At 39.3% G+C, this 14,668-nt stretch overlaps 1 protein-coding gene across 1 annotated transcript; it reads right to left on the bottom strand.

The window, feature by feature from the left end:
* Positions 1–1,417: 1,417 nt before the first annotated feature.
* LOC105938318 (chitinase 3) lies at positions 1,418–13,738 on the bottom strand. Its single transcript, XM_012880011.3, has 4 exons — positions 13,328–13,738; positions 8,044–8,367; positions 6,210–6,373; positions 1,418–3,053 (listed from the first exon to the last, which is right to left on the bottom strand). The coding sequence occupies exons 1-4, from the start codon at positions 13,386–13,388 to the stop codon at positions 3,009–3,011; spliced, it is 594 nt and encodes a 197-aa protein (XP_012735465.2). The 5' UTR covers positions 13,389–13,738; the 3' UTR covers positions 1,418–3,008.
* Positions 13,739–14,668: the final 930 nt, after the last annotated feature.

The following is a 14,668-nucleotide window of genomic DNA, read 5'->3' as shown; positions in this document are numbered from 1 at the left end:
GCAGATGACCGTTCATACTGAGCCCGGTTCTGCCGGAGGTTTTCCTTCCCGTTAATGGGGAGTTTTTCTTCCCACTGTCGCTTCATGCTTGCTCAGTATGAGGGGATTGCTGCAAAGCCATGTACAATGCAGAAGACTCTCCCTGTAGCTCTACGGTTCCCCAGGAGTGAATGCTGCTTGTCGGGACTTTGATGCAATCAACTGGTTTCCTTATATAGGACATTTTTGACCAATCTGTATAATCTGACCCAATCTGTATAATATGATTGAACTTGATTTTGTAAAGTGCCTTGAGATGACATGTTTCATGATTTGGCGCTATATAAATAAAATTTAATTGAATTGAATTGAATTCCTCACTGGGTTGAATAGTTTGTAAATAAAAACATTTGTAAAATGCACACTTTATATCGTGGTCTGATATATATATATATATCAGGCTGTACAGTGGCGCAGTGGGTAGTGCTGTTGCCTTGCAGCAAGAAGGTCCTGGGTTCAAGTACACCCTGGGTCTTTCTGCATGGAGTTTGCATGTTCTCCCTGTGCATGCGTGGGTTCTCTCCGGGTACCCTGGCTTCCTCCCACAGTCCAAAAACATGACTGTTAGGTTAATTGGCTTCTCCAAATTGTCCTTAGGTGTGAATGGTCGTTTGTCCTGTTTGTCTCTCTGTGTTGCCCTGTGACAGACTGGCGACCTGTCCAGGGTGTACCCCGCCTCTCGCCCAGTGAATGCTGGAGATAGGCACCAGCACCCCCCGCGACCCCATGAGGGAGAAGCGGTTTGGAAAATGGATGGATGGATGGATATATATATAGTTTGCATCCAAGAACAACCAAAATTTCTCCCTCTATCTCTGACAGAGAAGTTCCTCAATTCAGCGTTCACCTGATCCTAATCATAAGGATGGAGTCATTTGCTATCTGCTCCTAGATCACTATTCAGGTATTTTAAAGATGTAAATCCCACCAGCTGGGCCCAGTCTATCAGGCCATAAAACCCATCCTACAAGTCTTTAATCATCTCAGTGATGAACAAAACGGCATCCTTATAAGTTGAACCGGTGTGGCCACAGGGACCAGGTACTTGACTTGTTCTGACCTTTTTGGGTAATCCAAACCATGGAGCCCTGCAGACTGCAAGCTTTATCTCTGGTCCCACTTATCTGTGTATGTAGGGAAACCTGATATGTTAACGTATGGGTGGTGGCTGTAGGGGTCAAACAACAAAGCTTCGTTGGGCCGCTCCTCCTGTGATAACAGGAATGTCTGCATACCTACTAATTTTGGGCAACAAAACAAACGCTAAAATCTAAACTAAATCAGTATCAAGTGAAATAATTAATCATGTAGAAAATATCCAAACGAGCCACTTTACATTTGCGTGGTGATGAGTGTAGCATGTATGAGGACGACACAGTGATTGTTCACACATTTAACAGATTTATTGAAATCCCAGAATGACAGATGTTGCACAGCTGCAAACTACTTTTTTTAAATTCATTAGTCATGCGAATCAGCACTATAGCAGCAACATACTGCACACAGTATGCCAATAATAAATCCTAATAGACGTTAAATTAGATTTATTTTGAGATGGAAAATAGAGACAGAAACCATCTGAGTTTAAAGGCGAAGCCATTAGAATTTGTTGCTGCAAAGCAGGATTTAAAGCTTTTCTTTTAAACGTTTTCTTGGTTATTTCGAAAAGACAGAAGGTACGAATTATACTTGATTGGGTTTATTCAGATATTCCTCTTCCAAAAAACACATTAGCTAATGCATCACATTGTAGCTTTTTGCTGTGAGTACCACTGTCAGCAGATTGAAATTAGAGTTTGTTTTTTTTGCTGTCTAAAAGAACAGGTCTTGATTTGAATGAACTGGAAAAACTAACATCTTTATTCTTTCTTGGTCTTAACTGGAACAACTTTTTTGCCTTTGAACACTCACAAGACACACTACATAATTTTCTATTCGAAAAACCACAAACTTCAATGTTTATTTATTGGGATCTTATGTGACAGACAAACAGCGTGGCACATGACTGAAGGAGAAGGACAACAATACAGGATTTTCTAGAGGCCTATAGTAACTCCGGGGGAACTGCAGAGAGCCATCACTCAGGTGAAAGAATCTGTCGACAGCAGTAGATCAAAAGTCATGGTGGGGATTCAGTGAAAGAATGTGCTCAGGACCATATGAGACCAAGTTTGGACTTTTTGGTCTACATGCAAAGTGCTGTGTGTAGGGGGGAAACTAACGCTGCACAGCATCCTGAAGCTATTATTCAATAGTGACACGTGGTGGCCACATCATGCAGCGGGCATGTTTGTTTCCAGCACAATTCAGGGAGATGATGAGAGTTAATATGACAAAACACAAGGCAACCCTGGAGGAAAACCTGTTAGAGGCTATAGAAATCCCTTAGGCTACTCTCTTTAGACTTTCTTTAGTAAAATATGAAAATGTATCAAATTTACCTCATCAAAATGTAGATGCTAGTCTTTGTTGGTCTATCAGATAAAATCCCAGTAAAATACATTAAAGTTTTTGGTTACATTGAAACAAAAGCAAAATCGTATAGATTGTATAAAGATATGGGAACATTTTTGTTACTCCCAAAGGCTGTTATCCATTTAGGCCACATTATTTTTCCAACTTTCCAGACTCACACAGCTGCAGATTTTAAGAAAGCGCTTCCCTGTTTTTACCTTTCGGGACAAATCTCTTCTCAAAAGAAAGAACTGGGAGCAAGGCGAGAGTTATTTGATTACGAGTCACCATCTGAATCAATTGAATTACCAGCAGGCAGGAAACCAGGTCAAAGCTGATCTAGGAACGTTTCATCAGCAATGACAAAAAGTGCAGTGTACAATTACATGTTTAAACTCGGAGTCACTTCTGACCGGTGTGGACAATATTAACGTGGTTTTACAGCCTGGAAACATTAGAGTCCAACCGCAGACCAGGCTCCTCCGCGTCTTTGTTGTGCAGTGAAGCGTGATCTGTCATTTTGAGTACTGAGCGAAGGGAGAGGCTTCGTTCACTTTGCCCTGGAGAGAAGACAGGAAAGAAGTTCAAAGAACACTTTTTTTTTTTTTTTTTTTTTTACACCACAGTAATGCAACCTGCTGTTCAGTACAGACGTCTGGTAATAAAATGCCTTTACCATGAGAGCTCCCTGCTGTGACATGTGTTTAACAGCATAAAAAAAGGAAACAGTTGCTGATCCCTTAATGAAATCCACAGCTCTCCTTGGCTAAGATATACAGTCATATTCAATAAATTAGAATATTATTGAGAAGTTAATTTATTTCAGTAACTCAATTCACTAAGGGAAACACATTATATAGATTAGCACCGACACATGATGTTTTAAAGGACTTTGAATCGTCTTGTTACAGAAAAGTTTTATATAAATAAACTTGCTTTGCCTTACAAAATTTATTTCTGTTAATTAGGATTTTTTTCCCCACCTCCAGGTAATAAAAACACAATGTTTAGGATTAGAACATTGCATCAGACTGATAAAAAAAAAAAAAAGCCAAATTCGTCATGAAAAAAATGGGAGCTTAATAAAAAGTATGTGTAATACCAATTTAAAGAGTTTTGTTTTTTCAAAAGGTTATTTTAATCTGACAAATAATCCTCTAATTTATTGAATATGTCTGTAGATCATTTTGTCAATGGAATACACTGTGGATTAATATGAACCAACATTGTTTTACATGAATAATACCAGTAAGACATTTAAATACTAACCATGGGCATTCATTTCACATTTTGAGTTATGAAATCATTTATGAGGACTGTTCTTTATCTTTAAAAAATAAAAAGTAAAAAGAAGCATTGGGTGGCCGAATTTTAATATATTACAAATGTTCTTCAGTCCACACATGGTCAAAGCTTTACAAACGGGCTCAAATATGTGCATGCATTATGTGCAGGATGCTGGTTACATCCCAAACATGTGTATTTTGTAGCCATCAATAAGCTTCCAGGATGTACACCCTAACCCTGGCTGCTCTTTTTGAAAGAATTGGTAGAGTTAATTTAAACTAGTTGGCATCATGGCACAGACCCAGTTGTAGGGCTAAGGTCAGGTCATTTCCAATAGTTTAATGTTAACCTGCTTCATCCAATTTCTAAAAAGAAAAAATCCTGTTGGAAAGCCCACCATATGTCAAAGCTTCAGCTATCTAGCAGCAGATTTGAGATAATAACTTGAAGGTAGTTCTCCTCTTTCTTTATTACATTCTATTTGTGCAAGGCACTAGAACCACTTGCATCAAAGTAACGTTTGACGGTTTGTAAAATTTTCTCAGGCTTGAAAATCTCACCATCACGCCTCGTAAACCTTTATGTGCATTTGGGATCATTCTTCTGCTGGAACATCCAATTTCAGCAACAGTTTCAAACATCTGACCCAAATTACCCAAATGACGTGAAGAAGGAGAAGAAAAAAAACTAATAATAATGAGCAGAAAAAGTTCAGGAATAACCAAGGCTCACTTTCTACAGCGAAGCAACTTTTAGTATATCAAGAACTTGAGCAAAGAAACGCCTGCAACAAACCCTTCGCCATCAAGAACAAGTTCTGGAGAAATGTTTCATGCCAGATGAGACAAAGACTGAATTATTTGGCCACAAAAAACTAGACACGGGTCAAAGCCAGTCTTTAAACCCCAAGAACCATGAGAGTGGCAGCACCACGGTTGGGGTTGCCTTGTTGCCACATGTCCATTGCACAAAGTGGCTGGAATACATACAGCTAGGCCTAAACTGATTTAATCGCCTGGTAGGTATAGCTTTACAGTAATATTTAAAGTTTAGCAACACATTTCTTCTGACTGGTAGTAAAATTAAACTCCTGAAGTGGCCCAGCCTGAGTCCCAATTTAAATCTGACAGATGTCCTGATGAGGGAGCTAAAGATAGCGAGGAGTCCTTCCTGCATCACTTTGAGCCCATCAACAACAAAATACCAGCGGAAAAATGCAAAATGCTGCCAAGAAGGGCTTGTTCTAATGCCAGTAAAGACTCTTCCATTGATTTCTGAGAAGAGTGTAGATAAGTACTAGCACACCATTTAGCAGAAATATATAAATAGGAACTCTTTTTTTTTTTTTTTTTTTCAAAAACAGCAACTTTTACATTATTTTGATTTAGCTTTTTGGTTAAACGAAAATCCTTTTAAATCTAAATCTGCTAGGAGTAAGAATAACTCAGGGTTTAAGTTGATGGCCAATCTCTCTATAAACTATAAAGGATTGTCACGCGTTTCAACATCTAAGACCTTCTTTTTTTCCTCTCTTGTCATTTATTAACTCAGGGTGTAATGTATCCATGCACAGCTTGCTAGATCAGCTTTTTTCGCTGCCCCTATTGTAAGTTATATATTTTGTGTTGCTCTAACAGTAAAGTGCACTCTGCGCTAGTCCAGCTCAATGTTCGGAAAACCTTTCACAGCAGTTACCGTCATGTGAAAAACATAAAAAAAAAAAAAAAATCCAGAATCTTTATTAGAAAAGCTGATGCGATCTGACTCAAAACCTTTTCAGCTTTAGTTTCACTGAATAATTTTAATTAGTCAGCTGTGTTTTTTACATTTCTGACTCCACGTGTTACTTCACTGGGCTGAAGTAAATTAGGCTGTCAGTGTTTCGTCATCATAGAGAAAGAAACCCGCTGCTTGATCCTGCATCTGGAATAATACGTGAATACTCCAGGATGCTGACAGAGTCTGAATACCTGCTGACAAACTGATGGGAGGTTGATAATAAGCTCTGTTTTCAAAAGAACAAAGCTCAGTCATCACACGTTCGCTACACACAACGTCCTATGAGACATTTTCACACACAGAGAATCCCCTTAGACTTCCTGTTTGCGCAAAAGAGAGCACAGCAAACCGGTGAGCTCACTGCTGAGGGGAAAAAACAGCAGATTAAACACAACCGCTGAAATTTAAAAAGCAAACAATATGTGGAAACTGTCAGATCAGAAACCTGATCTCTTTTTTCCCCCTTTCTTGTAACTCAACTGTGTAAAACTGAAGCATTTTGCTGCCTTTACTTGTAGTTCGTCTCTCCAACACTAGCAAAAGCCACCATTAGTAGTGGACAAAGCTGTGTATTCTATTATCAAGTACTGAAAAACACAGGTTAAAATCAATTTTACAGCTTTTATCAGAACGGAAGCTTTCTTACTCACCATGGGCACGTCTTCGAGCCTCTCAAATTTGGACCTTGATGAGGTGACACATTTCACCATTATAACCACCAGCAAGAGGCCGAGGACAATAGAAAAGATGCAGATGACGGCCACAAGGCCAGGGTTTGAGGCCAAGTTGTAATTTCCTTTGTTGTCTGAAAGAGCTGAGGGTCATCAGACAAAAAGAAAGACTGTTAACTCAGAAATAATGGGACAATTACGTACAAACAATAAATCAGCAGTTCCTGAATTTTTCAGCTTCTATGCTTAAGACAAAGGTTTCCTGGTTAAGGGGAAAAAAAAGTAACTTAGGAGAAAAGGTTTGCTTGAAGACGCGAAAAACAACATTTGTTTCAGTCCAAACATGAGTCAAATGTACTTTTAAAGTAAAATATGTCTAAACGTTTGCTAAAAGAAGTTCTTATGGCCAACCGAACCTGACTTTCAACATCTTTTAGACTTAAACAACTTTATTTGTCATTTTGTGCACAGAGTGCGTACAGAACGAAATTTCGTTTTCATACAGCTTGAAAATTTCAGTGAATTGCAGTAGATTTCAGAATAAAGTAAATTACAGGATAAAATTACAGGATATAGTGCAACAGTGATTTCACAGTACAGCAATTGAAATGTAAACAATGCAGGACAAATGTGGTACAGAGTTCAGTTTTAAATAAGGACATAACCTGGCCTACCTAAAATAGCCAATAATTAGAGGTCTAGTAGCTGGAGGGATCGGGGCGATACAATCTGCTTCAACCAATAGATTGTTAGCAACTCATCAGAAAGGAATTGTGATAAATAGTTGCAAAAGGTCACTTAATGTTACTCCCTAAATTGCATAACTGGCCACGAGGAAATTATTCTGATAGATGCTGTTGGAGGAAGCAGAAGCATTGTGGGAAAGACAAAAAAGGAGTAAAAAAAGAAAAAGAACTACAAACAATATCATTTTCATATCATAATTCCATCCCTCCTCCTCTATCCAATGCTGGGACCTGAAAAAATGTCCCACATTGGACAATATGGTGGAGTTGCTTGGTTTTAAGATTATTATTATTTTTTTTAAAACCTGGCTTAGCTTTTAGATTTTCAGATGCATGATTGATTTGCAGTCTGTATGTGGAGAGGTGAACATCTAAATGTAGCTGAGAGAGATTCCTGAGTGAGGACCGGGCCACCGCTGAGTGCTTTGGGTTGAGCAGTAGCAGCGGCTAACTTTGCTACATGTAGCAAAGTCACGAAGTTAGCAATACTGGATCAGGCTAACTTTAGCCTTTTACAGACACCATCTCTTGTATCAGGTACAGGTAGGCTGTTAGCGTCATGAACATTTCCCACACAGGTTCTTGAGCTTAACCAAGGGGTCCAGATCCTAGTTTAGGGAACTACTTCCCTATAATTGTTATAGCAAAAGCTTTTAACTTTTTGTATAAGATGTGTGACCCTTTTTTCCACCGATGGACGGGCTGGCCGTAGGGGAGGTTCTGGGGACTGGCTTCATGCTCCACAGCTGTCTTCAGCTCCCAGTTGTTTGGCGCTTTGGGGCCCAGGTAGGTAAAGACATCTAGTTCTGTTGTATTTTTTTCCATGAGTGTCGCTGAACTGCAAAACTCTTCAGCTAGGTGGATTTCTTGTTCATCTCTGTACCGAAACTAGACAAAGCATTTCCTTGATGATAGCACTTACTGTCATATTCTGATCTGGTTATCGTTGGTATAATTGCTCACAACGCCACTTGCTTTGGTTAAGAAGCCATAACATAAATGAGTTCATTTAAAAAGAAAAATCTGTGATTAAAAAAAAAATAACTGAGCGTGTTAAGTGATCTGACCTGGACTGGTTGCGTTTACCGTGGTACCAGAGGTGACATTTAGCGACGCGGACGTCGATGGGACGGTCTCCGACTGTGTAACCGACACGTCGAATGTTTGGCTGATCGTCGTGTTCAGGGGAGTGTTGCTTGGATGGGTTTTCTCCTCTGTGGGTGTCTGTGGTGAAGTCAAAGCTACGTCGGCGGTAATCTGCGTTGACGTTTGGGACTGTGGTGCGACGGTGGTGGTTTTCGCTGTGGAGGACGTTGCTGAGCTCAAAGCTGCATGTGAAGCACTTGTGGTTGTCGATGTAACATTTGTAGCTTCAGAGAACACGGTGGTGACTGCAAGACAGCAAACAACAGAAAAGCAATGTGATGAAGTAACACATTCAGTATTGATCAGCATTTTAGGGCTAAGATCATAAATTACATTTCAGTGGGGGGAAAAAAGATGTGTCCTGTTGACTTTAAGGTGACTTTGGGGTCTTCCCTAGAGCATTAGTTAGAAATGTGTTTATACATAATGATTATTTCCAGTGTCAAGCTTTATGCTTCCCCTGTATTTTAAAAGTGAACATCCTACACAGTTTTTGAGGTAACTGACTTACCTAGGGTCTTTCCCTTGGACAAAACCAATACCAGATGCTGTACAACTGAGATTCGGATCAGTTGGTGTCCTATTTCCCTCGATGAAAATACGAGTACAGCTCAAAAAATTAGAACATAGAACAAATGAAACTTGTATAGATTCGATACACAGAGCTAAATATTACAAGCCTTTATTTTGTGATGGCAGATAATGAAAACTCACGATTTGGTGCCTCAGAAAATTTTAATATTACAAAAAGACAAAAAAAGGGATGTTTTATAAAGAGGCATCGGGCTGCTGAAAAGTATGTTCACTTCTATCTACACAGTACTTGGTTGGGACTCCTTTTGCTTGAATTACTGCATCCATGTGGAGTGGCGTGGAGGCAAACAGCCTGTGGTTCTGCTAAGGTGTAAAGGAAGTCCAGATTGCTTTAAACGGGGTCTTGGATGGATTTTGTTCGACAATCCTCTCAAAGCTGTGGTTATCGCTGTTGTTGGTGTACCTATTCCTGATACACTTTTTCCTTCCACTCAACTTTCTCTGAATATACTTGGAAAAAGCACTCTGAGCCACTAGCTTCTTTAAAAACGACCTTTTGTGGCTCACCCTCCTTAATGAGGGGGTCAATGACTGTCTTCTGGACAGGGATATCATGAATTTCCAATATTTAACTTTTTCACAATATTCCCATTTTCTGAGTCATTGAATAGTGTATTTTCCTTATCTGTCAGCCATAGTCATCAAAATTAAACGAAAACGAAAAGGCTTGAATATTTCAGCTATGTGTAAAGAACCTGTATGTTTCACCCTCTGAAATGAGGGACGAAAAACATTAAACTTTTTCACTTACCTATTTTTGAGCTGTATTTGCTTTTTAGTTAAAATTTGAAAGTTTGATCACATGGTATGTTGATTATTCAGGGGTAAGATATCGTCCCCCGTGTCTTAATCTCAATCAGTCTGGGTCGACTAAAATATACATTTTGCTAAACAAAGTTGCACGAATAATGTCACATTTTGTGAAACACTGACTGAAAAATTAGCATAACTACTGGAGCAAATATTCAACTCAATAATAATTTAATAATTGGTTCTCAGTACCTCAAAGGTTTTGGGTTTACCAGTAGAGTGGAATATGTGAGCAAACAGTGATTGTCATTTCTTCTCTGAAGGTTTGAAAAGGAGTTATCTGGCATAAGAAATGTATTTGTTTAAGAGCCAGGTGTTTGTGTCTTAGAGAGGCCCCAAAGGTTGGTAGTTTGAAACTCTGTCAGTCCCTCTGCATCCCTGAGCAGGACCCTTACTCAGGGATGCAGGACCTCTGCTCCCCGTGCGCCACTCGGTGTAAGCAGCACCGAGTGGAATGGGTTAAACGCAGAGACAAATTTCCCCTCTGTGGCACTATAAATGGAAATATTTATTTATAGTTAATAATTTCATGAGACTAGTGGCCTTTATTGATCAATAATATGACAAGAAACAGGGTGGACATGGGCAAGATATGCAGCCAACGGGCGGAGACTGGAAAAGGAACAACAGGCCAGCCGACTCCAGCTCCTGCACACTAGAACCAGCTCTACCGACTGAGCCACAACCCCGCTAAAAGTTTCTACCTAACATAATGTTTTAAATCTTCAATTAGAAAATATCTACATTCAGAATTTTTTTTTCTTCCAGGAAACACTGATTACGTTATTGGTACCTCTAGTGTTAAGACTGTGGTCAAAACAAAAAAAATAAATACGATTTTACATTTTTTTTACTCATTGAACCCAAAAAGAACCAACACCACCCAAAGGTTTTGTTCAACCGGGCTAAACTGAGGACTGGACTCAAAAGTGGACTCAGGAACATGTTTTATTTGCATTATATGCTTTGCTTCCTTTGTTTACTTTCTGAGTGAAGAAGACGGAAAGATTGTTTTTCCATCCATGCCTGAGACATTTTCATTGTTCCTCAGAGAAAGTCACTAAGGGCTCCATCTAAATACATGTAATTATAGCTCCTAGCTCCTGTTCCTTGAACTTTCATGAGGTCAACAGTAAGAACTCTATCGTGGGGAGGAAACTAGCTTCAGACTGCTGTACCACTTTTAAACAGCTCCTAACTCCGACATCATTACGTGACAAAAACACACATTTGAGCCTCCAGCCTTCCGAAAATTAACTATAAAGTGCTCACTCTCTGTGGGCTGTGCTTATACATCATATTACACAAAGGATTGTGGGATTCTTTACAGCACCTCAGCGCCTGTAAGGTTCCTATGCTAAAGGAGCTATGAGAGGAAACAGGCTCCTTTTCCTACCTCCTTCCTTACTGACTGCACTATTCGGACAGCACTTATCATGGTGTTTTTTTGGATAGAGCCAAGGTTTTTACCAGAGTGTCAATAATTTTTTTTAATTTTGGCCAACTATCCCAAACATGGCTGAGATTAGTACAAAAATACGAAAAAGATTATTGTTTAAATAAAATTTTACATTAAATTTGAGCATTTTATCATTAAGTACAGGCTTATGAAAAAGAGTTTATTAATGGGTGTGAGGTGAAGTAGGTTGGGGAACAATACCATCTGAACAAGAGCTGTGGTTAAAACTTTACATGGAGGAAATTTCTCAAATGTACCGTTTTACAAGCCAGTTGTTGATTGCGCAAATTTCACACCAAATCGACAAACTCAGATTGTTGATAAGGATCTCATAGCAAATTCAAAAGAACACCCCTATAGCAAATAAAGAACTCTGAGATAGGACGCTTCCTCGCTGAATGACGCACTTGTCATTTAATTGGCCCTGTTTTATTTGATATCATATACCAAAAATTTATTGAGGGATAGTGGAAAAAAAACGCTACTGGCAGACTCAATTATTCCAACATTTATTCCAACTTGCTTTTATTCCGTTTTTATTTTCCTATGTTTTAATCATGTAAAGCACTTTTCATTGTCTTTGTTCTGTAATGTGCTATACAAATAAATTTGCCTTGCCTTCAATACAATGCTTTCTATATGTGTACAATCATTTGGCAAGTGAGTATTTGGACAATACCATAATTTTGGGGCATATATTCTAATTCCAAGCGAGAAAAACTTGAGCTCTTAATGGATCTAAACATAGCAAGTTAGGTGTACATGTGTATTGAAGGAGGGTGTGGCTTAAGGAGGTTAAAACCTTACTTCAATGTGTACATAATTATTATGCCTTTTCTATTTTTAGGCAAAACTGCCCCCCCCCCCCCTCTCCCCAAAAAAAGAAGATATTTTACTGACTCTGAAAAGTCTCAGAGAGATGCAGCTCTCCTGAAATTGCTAAGAATTTTGGGCCGCGGTCACAGAAACGTCAAACGATTTGTTGCAAATAGTCAATAGGGTCGCAAGAAACGCAAATTAACTGCAAAAATATTACAGAATATTATAAACCATAAAGCTTCCAGGAAACCATTATCTTACAGTTCTGTCATATTCCATAGCTGCATATGTTCAGAGACATGGCCAAGGTAAGGAAGGCTGAAGCCCGACCACCGCTGCACAAAACACATAATCTGAAGCATCTAGACTGGGACAAGAAATATCTGAAGACAGATTTTTTTAAAGATTTTATGGACTGATAAAACGAGAGGGACTCTTGACGGACCAGATAGATCAGATGATCCGTGTCTAGACCAGCAAAGGGCACAGAACTCCAGTTTGAGTCAGACACCAGCAAGGTGGAGGTGGGGTACCGGAGTGGGCTGGTATTAATAAAGATGAACTGGTTGGAGCTTTTCAGGTTGAAGACGGGATGAAAAATCAACTCCCAGACCTACTGACAGTTTATGGACACTTTCTTCAAGCAGTGCTACAGGAAACAGTCTGCATCTTTCAAAAGGACAATGGTTTTTAAGGACAACGCTCCATCACATCCAAGTTCTCCTCTAGCCAGTGAAAGTGTTAAAGTTGAAAGACTTATGACATGGTCCCCTTCCTCACCTAACCTGAACGCGAAACTTGTTGGCTGTTCTTTTAAAAAAAAAAAAAAAAAGTATATATATATATATATATATATATATATATATATATATATATATATATATATATATATATATATATAGGGCAGTTTGCTTATAGTTCTCAACTAAATGAAAGTTAAAACCGAGGTGGGGTAAATGTGTTTTTCATTTAGTTGCATTTCTGCACAATAATAGTTGCACAATAGCTGTGCACACATATTCTCCTAAGAAAGCCAACGCCTGACTTTTACTTACTTAAACAGTCCTATTTTAAACCGACAGCACTGTAGTTGGTGATGAATTAAAATAATCCTCAAAAATAAGATCAAGTGTGCATGCAGCCTAGCCTTTACCAAATATGAGCATCACAAACCACATCCTTTCTTTAGCTGACACCTAAATGTGAGTCTGTTCCCTTTAAAGGTACTAGAGCACCTTTTAAAAATCTACTTGTTGCAATCCATAAGAAGGTAAACATTGATAAATGCTGGGAAAACATGTAGCGATTGTCTCGAACCTCAACAGAATACCACAACGTCCTGTGAACAGAGAAATAACCTGCACCATGCTACTACCTCGAGGAAGCTTTCAGAACTTCCCTTTTCCTGTTTGCATACATTTGCATCTTCGCCCCGGACTCAGAAACAACCCTCGCCTCTCTGAGTCTCAGCACATTAAACTTGAGAATTGAACACGCAGGATTTGTGAGATTTGTCCACTCACCGTTGCAGAGCGTCACTATGAGGAGGCAAAGCAGGACAGCGAGGCGCATCGCTGCAGGCATGTTGGGAGAGGAACCGTCTGCCAGGCGCTCATATCAGTGACATTCAAACACACCCAGAAGCTGCATCCTTGACAGCAGGATGTGCTCTGCGTCTGCCCAGGAGGAGTGCTCTGAGAAGGGCCTGCTGCGTATCAGATGCTCCCGGGCCGGTCAAATATTTGAACAAAGTGGAGTGTGTTTGCTTTGCTGTTGACTGATTGGAGATCGGTTTTCACTTCTGAGCAGGCTTTCACAGATTAAAGGGGCTTTCTGAGTGTTGTTGTGGTTGATTTTTTTTTACTTTGTTTCTCTGTTCCAGTTTCAGGTTGGTTTCACTTCCTGGGTCGCTGTCTGTTTATTTCTGTCCTGTCACACCTGAGTTCTGTTTGCCAAACGAACCTCACCTGTTTTCTGGACCTTGTTTGATTTTTGATTCTCTGCCCTGCAAACCGTTTTAGTTTTGGAGTCTGTTTAAGTTGTTAATAAAATACTTTGTTTTCTGTTTTTTACTCAGATGTTTGTCATTTATGTTGGTTGTTTCTGTTCAATTTTTTTGGCCTGAGTAAACTATCCAAACTCTTTTTTTTTTTGCCCGATCATACAAATCCTAGCTGTTATACGTTTCAATATCACTTAAAATGAAATGGATAAAAGTCATATATTTTTTCATTACATACAGTGTTGTATATTACATTTCTTTTTAATTTTGCTGATTAATCCGTGTTTTTTCTGTAGCAGCTCCCAAGCTGTGGAAAGACCTTCCCTTGGGCATCAGACCGGCCACTTTCTGATTTGAAATCGCTGTTTTCCTTTGCTTTTGACACAAGCTGAGATGTTGACTTTGTTTCACTTTCTTTAATTTTATTACTACTCTTATATACCATTTTGCTTATTGCTTTATGATTGATCATTTTGTATCTTATGATTGTGCATGGCACTTTGGTCCTGTGGGTGTTCAAAGTGCTTTATAAATAAAATTGGTACGGTATGGTATTAAGGCTTACAGCAGGGGTGTTTAAAGTCCAGCAGGGGCCATTTGCGGCCCCTGGACTGATTTTGTGTGGTTCTCTTGAGGTGTAACATAAGCCCAGTTTGTGTTTGATAGCTCCTCTGCATTGTTTGGTCTGGTGTCTCCCATCTTTCTCTTGACAACGCTCCATAGATTCTCTGTGGACTTCAGGCCAATCAACACTGACACCATGGTCATTATAGCTGGTATTGGCGCCTTTGGTAGTACGGACAGGTACCAAGTCTTTCTGGTACATTAAATCAGAATCTCCATAAAAATGGTCAGCAGAAAG

Source organism: Fundulus heteroclitus, chromosome 9, assembly GCF_011125445.2.
Source record: "Fundulus heteroclitus isolate FHET01 chromosome 9, MU-UCD_Fhet_4.1, whole genome shotgun sequence".
In the NCBI taxonomy this organism is placed as follows: domain Eukaryota; kingdom Metazoa; phylum Chordata; class Actinopteri; order Cyprinodontiformes; family Fundulidae; genus Fundulus; species Fundulus heteroclitus.
The sequence above is the reverse complement of the archived record's forward strand: the minus strand, read 5'-3'. Positions and strand labels throughout refer to the sequence as shown.

What these genes read in the sequence shown, in the direction of transcription:
- LOC105938318 (XM_012880011.3), bottom strand. Translation starts at nt 13,388, where the DNA reads ATGCCTGCAGCGATGCGCCTCGCTGTCCTGCTTTGCCTCCTCATAGTG. An exon ending in CATAGTGACGCTCTGCAACG is followed by an intron (nt 8,368 to 13,327) that starts GTGAGTGGACAA and finishes GCTGTCTTGCAG; the next exon opens with TCACCACCGTGTTCTCTGAA. An exon ending in GGCTCGAAGACGTGCCCATG is followed by an intron (nt 3,054 to 6,209) that starts GTGAGTAAGAAA and finishes TCTTCTCTCCAG; the next exon opens with GGCAAAGTGAACGAAGCCTC.